Source organism: Trachurus trachurus, assembly GCF_905171665.1.
Source record: "Trachurus trachurus genome assembly, chromosome: 1".
Taxonomy (NCBI): Eukaryota; Metazoa; Chordata; class Actinopteri; order Carangiformes; family Carangidae; genus Trachurus; species Trachurus trachurus.
In genome coordinates this window covers 29,440,679-29,450,163 of record NC_139891.1, presented here as the reverse complement: position 1 = coordinate 29,450,163, position 9,485 = coordinate 29,440,679, and the positions used below count along the sequence as shown (strand labels likewise).

The 9,485-nt window shown below is 40.9% G+C and overlaps 1 protein-coding gene across 2 annotated transcripts; it reads right to left on the bottom strand.

The window, feature by feature from the left end:
- Nucleotides 1–255: 255 nt before the first annotated feature.
- On the bottom strand, nt 256–9,072 carry LOC311001667 (pyrin-like). 2 transcript variants are annotated; one of them, XM_083992780.1, is made up of 4 exons: nt 9,044–9,072; nt 6,763–6,841; nt 4,952–5,225; nt 256–478 (listed from the first exon to the last, which is right to left on the bottom strand). In XM_083992780.1, the coding sequence occupies exons 3-4, from the start codon at nt 5,214–5,216 to the stop codon at nt 315–317; spliced, it is 429 nt and encodes a 142-aa protein (XP_083848906.1). In that variant the 5' UTR covers nt 5,217–5,225; nt 6,763–6,841; nt 9,044–9,072; the 3' UTR covers nt 256–314. The 2 variants fall into 2 exon arrangements, with proteins under 2 accessions (XP_083848906.1, XP_083848907.1); XM_083992781.1 differs by lacking the exons at nt 4,952–5,225; nt 6,763–6,841; nt 9,044–9,072 and adding exons at nt 577–847; nt 2,783–2,866.
- Nucleotides 9,073–9,485: the final 413 nt, after the last annotated feature.

Sequence of the window (9,485 nt, the reverse complement as noted above, 5' to 3'; positions counted from 1 at the left end):
ATTTATTTATCTGCTATGATCACAGACAGACGGTCTGTGATGTAGCAAAAGTTTCCCGGGATCTCGAGAAAAGTTTTGCGAGATCTCGAGAAACTTCATCCCTTTTTCTTTTTTTTTTTCACCCATCAATTCCCCCCTGAAGGTAAACGGTACAATGAATACAGCAGTACAGTAGCTAACCTGTTGAAAAAAATCAAATAAGTAAAGGCCACACTGCTTGTCTTGTTGTTCTTTATTAAAGAAAGTTCTGCACCATCCTCATCAGACTTGGATTTGCTTTGTGAGATGTAAAAACAGCTTCAACCATCAACAGATCAAGGTTTGTGGTGGATGGTTATGTTCAACGCTCCAGTGGTGCTACCGGTGATGTTCGGGGCGATGACCACACCTCCATCCACAGCAGATATTGAGGCTGGTGCAGCAGGAGGTGCTGGAGCAGAGGAGGAGGAGGAGGAGGAAGCTGTTTTCCCCCCTGCAGCTGAAAAGATACAGAGACAGAGAATCAGTACACACACATGCAAACAAAGCATGTAAATAATCTTTTTTTTTTTAACTTTGATTCATCGCCCACTGCACCTGCGTATTTGTTCTTCAACATCTCTGCTTGATAATTCATGTTCATCTTCTTCAGGATCGCAATGGAGACGCTCACGGCCGACTCTTCACCGTACCTCTCTGTCATCTTTCTCGCAGTGTTGGGGCGGGATGCGTCCTCCAGGAAGGACTGGGGAATTGGTGTGCAGTTGTCCAAGATGTTATCGGAGAGGAACCACTTAAACCTTTCAAAATCATCCTTTCGCAGGTCGTCCAGAGTCTCCAGGAGCAGCTCTGAGGCCATGTCTGCTCACTGCACAGGCAGAGGATGGGAAGTTGTCATTATCAACAAGTATACCAACAACACACTTCTTTGACTTGAGATGAGAAGACCTTAATATATTGACAGACCTTGACATTTTACTATCACAGGAGAATACATAAACATATTTGTGAAGCTGAAACACACATTTTTGCTAAAATATTAAATGTGTTGTCTGAAAGTCACTATAGGCTCTATGCACAGCTCCACTACTTCCTGAACTTAAAGGGATAGTAGCCTTTTTTTAAAGTGGGGTTGTATGATCTACAAATAACCCCTAAGTACTTTAATTGCAGTAGAAGACTCTCTGCACTCCTCCCGTTAGCAACGCCAGCCCATAGCCCTGCCCAGAGACTTACAACATACAGTGTTGTGAACAGACCCAAACAAACGGCCTATTTTCGCGGCTTAAAAGAGGTTTTACCTGAACACACAGTTCCATTGTTCGCTATAATATAATTTTTTCCAGCCCTTCAAAGTGCAGGAAAAACGCAGTTTTTATTTGGATTACAGTATAGCGAACAATGGAACTGTGTATTTTTTTTCAGGTAAAACCTCTTATAGGCCGTGAAAATAGGCCGTTTCTTTAGGTCTGTTCACAACACTGTATGTTGTAAATCTCTGGGCAGGGCTATGGGCTGGCGTTGTTAACGGGAGGAGTGCAGAGAGTCTTCTACTGCAATTAAAGTAGGCTACTTAGGGGTTATTTGTAGATCATACAACCCCACTTTTTAAAAAATGCTACTATCCCTTTAAACTAGCTCCTTCATTTCCTGTCTTACATTATTGGACAAACTGATTAATCCAGGTGTGTCTGACCATTGTTGTGACTACTGAGGTTTAGAGTCAGACACACCTGGATTCATCTGTTTGTCCAATAATGTAAGACAGGAAATGAAGGAGCTGTTTTTTTTTCCCCATCAAACTTTAGTATCATATTTGAAACATTATACAAACATGACATCATACTGACATGAAACAACACTAAAGTACAGAGAGTGCGTAACACACATAGACTGTATAAAAGGTAACACATATAGCAGCGCTTGACAAAAATAAGTAAATTAAGAAAAATAGAATAAAAATACAATGTATCCCGGTGCGTAAGAATAATTATGAACAATAAAGAGCCAGAAAATAAATATATGCAAAAAAAAATTGAAATATATATATACTGTATCCTATATATAAAAAAACAGTAGAGATTTTCTCTAGTAATATGGACCATAATCTTTTCCATAAGACTGGATGTCTTCAAAGTTTTCTTGTTTTTACATATTTTACAGACAGAGTCATAAAAAGATTTAAGTTCCACATAAAATAAAGTTTCATTTGGCATAACCTGGAGAAATCTGGCTTTGTGTATGTGGAATTTACCCAACAGACACAGCAATTTTATTAGGCCTACGTTATTAACGTCTGAAGGAGCTATAGTTTAAGTTCAGGAAGTAGTGGAGCTGTGCATCAAGCCTATTAGTCAATCAGCACAACAACAACAACAACAACAACAACAACAACAACAAAGAACAAATGGGTCAAGTTTTATGCTAAAGGAGGATATTCCACAACCTGGAAACTAGTAAATGATCATATAGCATAAATAACACAATTAATCACAATAAATGACCAATTTACTAACATAAATTTACATAAATCCTTTAACGGATTCACAACTGGTGATCAGGCTCAGACAACAAAATAACGCATGAACAAGCTGGAGTAAAGGCCCGTGAACGTCTCATCATGACAGTTAACAGACTTATAATTAGTTTATAGCTGTGAGGATCTAATATGAATGGACTCGTCGGACACACAGATGTGTTTGACAGTGAGCTCAGATGTGTAGCGCTAATGTCACCGTGATAACACACAATCAGCAAAAAAGAAAAGAAAAAGAAACCCCCAGCTGGGTCAGTCTGTGCTCACCTCTGCAGTAACTCTGTGGCAGCAGCAGCAGCAGCGGAACCAGGACCAGAACCAGAGCGCAGAGCTCCGTACACACTCTCCGTATCACCGACACCGAGCCACAGGTAGGTCTAATGTAAAGAAAATGGCGCAAACACACACACACACACACAACAGGCTGCTGGGTAGTTTCGTTTTGTCTCGTTTCCAGCTCATGAACAGGAAGAGATTACGTAACACTGAGGGCGCAGCAGCTGAGTTCAAAACCATCGCGAAGAAACTGGTTCCAGGAGCAGCTCCGAGGCCTTCATGTCTGCTCGCTGCACATTGTTGTCATTTTCAAAACTAGTGTTAAAGCAACTATAGGTAGGCTACAAATAATAAACTTATGTGACTTGTTGATGGAGTGGGATGAGAAGAATGTCTCATCCGTATTTGTGTATTTAAAGGGATTTATGTAACGTAAAGCTGCTACTTACAATTATTGTTGTTATAGAATAGCCTAATGTGCTGATTAACTTTTTATCTTTTTGACTCATGGACGCTATGGATTTCCCTTAGGAGATTAATAAAGTAACTCTTATCTTATCTCATCATCTACTGTATATAAGGTCCAAAATGCCTATATGTCCCACAGCCCAGGGTGACATATTTAAAGACCTTGTTTTGACATTTTACTCCATGCCCAAGATAGTTAAGGCAATGCTGGAAAATAATGGTAGCCACACAAAAAATGACACTTTGGGCACAATTTGGACATTAGGGGTGTACTCACTTTTGTTGCCAGCGGTTCAGACATTAATGGCTGTGTGTCAAGTTATTTTGACAGGACAGCAAATTTACACTGTTATACAAGCTGTACACTATACTTTACATTGCATCAAAGTGTCATATCTTCAGTGTTGTCCCATGAAAATATATAATAGAATATTTACAAAAATGTCAGGGTATATGAATCAATATTAATGATTCACCAGGGAATCAAATCGATATGGCCCTATAGTGCCACCTACTGACACCATATGGACATGAGCCATGACAAACACTTGTTGATACTTTTGTACTGTGAACATGATGGAGCTGTTTAAATACAAGAATCAACACTTTTACATCTCACTCAGCATATAATTATTAACTCCTGGATTTAAAGAAGATTATTTGTATCATTTGTGCCTTTATCAGCTCAGCGTAGGCCTATTCACACTTTGTTAACATTCTGCACCAAGTAATTTAGTAATTTAGGCTACTTGCCACTTTGTTATGACAAAGTAGCAACAGAAATCCTTTATAGCATCCCAGCAAACACGGACGGACCCGGACCTGTTCGAGAGAGCCCGATTGGGTCGTTATCACGTCAAATCACAACTAGTCCGATCAGGCCCAGAATATGACCCTATCACAACCAATTACTTGCGCACGGATCGACTATAAGTCCGAGAGTGGGGTCGTGATCGAGTCATGTTATGACCAGTCAGAGACTATATCACCATATCTCTATTATATATTAGGCTAATGTATTTATTTATGCATGTGATGTGGTGAAAAACCTATTTGCGACATACAGTCAAAGATAACCCGTCTTTGATTGCAACCTTGCAAGGTTTTTTTTTCAATCACACTTTATTAACATAAACAAACATGACATTATACAAGCGGGGACAACAGTGAAGTACAGGGAGTGCGTAATTTTTAAAAAATCACACAAAAAGAGCACACGACCAAGTCTTCTTGGTGAAAATACAAAAAAAAAGGTGAAGTGATGGGCGTGATCTGACCTACGACCGACCCAGCACGTGATGCAATTCTACAACACAACAACAGCACAAAAACGCGCCCTTAACTTTCATTGGCGTAAGAGGCTCACGTGACCTCCACTGAACATGCAACATCAAAATACAAGCATAGACACAAATATATGATAACACAGATACGAATAGTTTTGTCCCACGATCCAGCAGTGCAACCGCTGACATTCGGGGCGTTGACCACACCTCCATGTGCAGCAGATATTGAGGCTGGTGCAGCAGGAGGTGCTGAAGCAGAGGAGGAGGTGGTGGCAGCTGTTTCCCCCCCTGCAGCTGAAAAGATAGAGAGACAGAGAATCAGCACAGACACATGTAAACAAAGCATGTAAATAATCTGTTGTATTTTTTTTTTTTTTTTTTTACTTTGATTCATCGTCCACTTCACCTGCGTATTTGTTCTTCAACATCTCTGCAGCGTTATTCATGTTCATCTTCTTCAGGATCGCAATGGAGACGCTCACGGCCGACTCTTCACCGTACCTCTCTGTCATCCTGCTCACAGTTTTGGGGCGGGATGCGTCCTCCAGGAAGGCTTTGGGAATTGGTTTGCAGCCGTCCAAGATGTCCATGGAGAGGAACCACTTAAACTTTTCAAAATCATCCTTTCCCAGGTCGTCCAGAGTCTCCAGGAGCAGCTGTGAGGCCTTCATGTCTGCTCACTGCACAGGCAGGGGATGGGAAGTTGTCATTGTCAGGACTGGACTTCAGTGTTGAGGCAACAAGTAGCCTATACAAACAATAGTACACTTCTTTGATTTGTTGATAAAGCGAGATGGGAAGACCTTAATATATTGAAAGACCTTGACATTTTACTATGACAGGAGAATACATAAACATATTTGTGAAGCTGAAACACACATTTTTGCTAAAATATTAAATGTGTTGTCTGAAAGTCACTATTAGTCAACCATCACAACTTTAAAAAAAAAAAAGAACAAATGGGTCAAGTTTTATGCTAAAGGAGGATATTCAGTAAATTATCATATACCATAAATAACACAATCACAATAAATAACCAATTTACTTGCCACTTTGTTATGACAAAAGTAGCAACAGAAATCCTTTATAGCATAGCATAGGATTCACAACTGGTTATCAGGCCCAGACAACAAACTAACACACGGACAAACTGGAGTAAAGGCCCGTGAACGTCTCATCATGACAGTTAAAGCAGAAGTAAGCGGAATATTTGTGTTAATATAAGTCTTAAAGCAGAAGTGAGTGATATATTTGTGTTAATATAAGTCTTAAATAGTTATATCTTCCGACAGCAATCACTTACATAGAGTGTTTGGACTGAAACACGGGTCTCTCAGTCCCTCTGCTCTGCTCTGAGCCGAAGAGAAAACATTTATCGTATCCTACAGTTTTTATCCAATGAGGAGAGAGAACGGCATGCAGGGCTGTGTGTGCAGCCAAGGGACGCCGTGAATGTGGTGACGTAGCGACGAGGACTGTTATGGTGCGTTCAAGGAAACTCGTATTTTTCCGACCGTGAAGTGGTACCAGTTCGATCTGGTACGAGTTCACCGGTCGGAAGTTACGAGTGGCCGTTATAGTGACTTTCACCGGTAAAACAGGTCGGAAAAACACGAGTGGGTTGCCTGGAACGCTACAAAGTCGTAAGTTGTGACTTGAAGCTGTAATTTACGATTTCAAAAGCCTGCCTGGAACGCAGCATTAGCGAAAACGACCGGACCACTCACTTCTGCTTTAAATAGTTTTATCTTCCGACAGAAATCACTTACACATAGAGTGTTTGGTCTGAAACACGGGTCTCTCAGTCACTCTGCTCTGCTGTAAGCCGAGGAGAAAACTTTCATTGTATCCTACAACCTTTATCCAATGAGGAGAGAGAACGGCATAAAGGGGCGGTCCTCTCTGTGTGTGCAGCCAAGGGTTGCGCGTGAATGTGGCGACGTAGGGACGAGGGCGGGGACTGCTAACTTCATCGGCTGACGAGAAATTAGCCAAAACGACCGGATCACTTACTTCTGCTTTAATAGACTTTTAATTAGTTTATAGCTGTGAGGATCTAATATGAATGGACTTGTAGGGCCACGAGCCCATTCAGCTGGTAACACAACACAGATGTGTTTGACAGTGAGCTCAGATGTGTAGCCTTCATGTCACTGTGATAACACACCATCAGCAAAAAAGAAAAAGAAAACCCCAGCTGGGTCAGTCTGTGCTCACCTCTGCAGTAACTCTGTGGCAGCAGCAGCAGCGGAACCAGAACCAGAACCAGAACCAGAGCGCAAGAGCTCCGCACGCACTCCCCGTGCCACCGACACCGAGCCACAGATAATGTAAAGAAAATGGCACAACCACACAATATAACAGGCTGTTTTGTTTCGTTTCCAGCTCTTGAACAGGAAGATTACGTAACACTGAGGGCACAGCAGCTGAGTTCAAAACCGCGAAGAAACTGCTTACACTGTGACTGACAGATTATTATGCTTCATTGAGTTCATGAGGTTGTTTTTTTAAATGTTTTTTAATTAGGCTATTATTATTTGCCTACAGGCTTATTAGTCAGATTTTAACTGTAGCGACTTGGACTTTAAATCAAAAGGTTCATCATGATACCATATAAGGCCTTTATCAATTCAATTGATTCAATGTTCAGTTGTTAACATCACACAGATATGTTCTCAGTTCAACTGAATTCAGCAGGGATCAGTGATGCATATCATCTGCAACACATTCATTATTAAATCACAAAAATCAACAAAATTATCATTGTTTTTATTTATTTATATATATATATTTCTGAGCTCTACCAGACCATTTAAATTGAAAATAATGGTGTCTGTTGAAAGCACTACAAATAAGAGAAGACATGTTTTCGTGGTATAATTGTCCGGAACCACGAGCAGATTCATGTGATCACATTGTCCCCATCGATTTAACATGGTACCTTTTTCTTTTTTTTTTTTTACAAGTCCTTAGCGAACTCTACTACAGTACAGCAGTACAGTATTGACAAAAATAAAATAAGTAAAGGCCACACTGCTTGTCTTGTTGTTTGTCTTTATTAAAGAAAGTTCAGCACCATCCTCATCAGACTTGGATTAAGCTATGAGATGTAAAAACAGCTTCAACAGATCAAGGTTTGTGGATGGTTATGTTCAACGCTCCAGTGGTGCTACCAGTGACATTCGGGGCGATGACCACACCTCCATCCACAGCAGATATTGAGGCTGGTGCAGCAGGAGGTGCTGAAGCAGAGGAGGAGGAGGAGGAGGAGGAGGAGGAGGAGGAGGAGGAGGGGGAGGTGGAGGTGGCAGCTGTTTTCCCTCCTGCAGCTGAAAAGATAGACACAGAGAATCAGTACAGACACATGTATAATCTTTTTTTTCTTCTTTTTTTTTTTTACTTTGATTCATCGTCCACTTCACCTGTGTATTTCTCCTCCAACATCTCTGCAGCGTTATTCATGTTCATCTTCTTCAGGGTCTCAATGGAGACGCTCACGGCCAACTCTTCACCACACCTCTCTAGCATCTTGCTCACAGTGTCGATGCAGGACAGGTCCTTCCGGCAGGACTTGGGAATTGGTGTGCAGCCGTCCAAGATGGCGATGGAGAGGTACCACTTAAACTTTTCAAAATCATCCTTTGCCAGCATCTCCAGAGTCTCCAGGAGCAGCTCTGGGGCCTTCATGTCTGCTCACTGCACAGGCAGAGGATGGGAAGTTGTCATTATCAGATCTAGTGTTAGGGCAATATTTATTTAAAGGGATTTATGTGCTAACGTAAAGCTGCAACTTACAATTGTTGTTATAGAATAATGTGCTGATCAACTTTTTATTTTATTTTTTATCTTTCATGAATTGACTCATGAACAAAATGGATTTCCCTTTGAAGATTAATAAAGTAGTTATTATCTTATCTCATCATCTATATAAGGTCCAAAATGCCTATATGTCCCATTACCATTAGTAACTGCACTATTAGTCATTAAAAAAAAAAACTATGTTATTGATGTGACATTTGACCCAACACAACTTTTAAAAAGACGAACAGGTCAAGTTTTATGCCAATGGAGGATATTCCACAACCTGGCAACCAGAAAATTATCTTATACCCTAAATAACACAATTAAAGAACCAATTTACAAAGAGTTATGGCAAAGTGGCACCAGATTTACTACTGGTTATCAGGACAGACAACCAACAAACACATCATGAGCAAACTGGAGTAAAGGGCCCGTGAACGTCTCATCATGACAGTTAACATGACTTAATAACCTGGATCTAATATGAATGGACTCGTTGGGCTCCAAATCAGCAGGTCACAACCTACACAACACAGATGTGACAATGACATACAATAAGCAAAAAAAAAGAGAAAACGAGCAGGGTCAGTCTGTGCTCACCTCTGCAGTAACTCTGTGGAAGCGGAAGCAGCAGCAGCAGCAGGACGCAGCGAGACCAGAACCAGAACCAGAGCGCGAGAGCTACGACCGCACTCACTCACCGTGTCACCGACACCGAGCCACAGGTAGGTGTAAAGAAAGTGGCGCAACCACGCAAATTAACAAACAAAACCGGTTGCTGGGTGGTGTCTCTTTGTTTCGTTTCCAGCTCATGAACAGGAAGATTACGTAGCCTAACACTAAGGGCACCGGCACCGCGTGGAAACTGGTCACAAAGTTAATTAATCAAATATGCTAATTATTATTATGCTTAATTGGGTTTATGAGTTTTTTGTGTGTGTGTTTGTTTTTATTATTATTAGCCTACTAGCCTATGATTTAGATCTGCCAACTAGTCATATTTGAACGCGGAAGCTTAATTATGATATCACATGAGACCTTTATCAATTCAATTGACGTCTGTCACGATACGATCTCAATTCAACTGAATTCAGTAGGGATCAGTGATCCATGAGATGCATCACATGCTGCTGGTGCAT

Excerpts from the sequence above, each read along its gene's own strand:
- LOC311001667 (XM_083992780.1), bottom strand. The coding sequence starts at position 5,216 with ATGAAGGCCTCACAGCTGCTCCTGGAGACTCTGGACGACCTGGGAAAG. Across the intron at positions 479-4,951 it reads GTTGAAGAACAAATACGCAG|CTGCAGGGGGGAAAACAGCT; the intron begins GTGAAGTGGACG and ends GTATCTTTTCAG.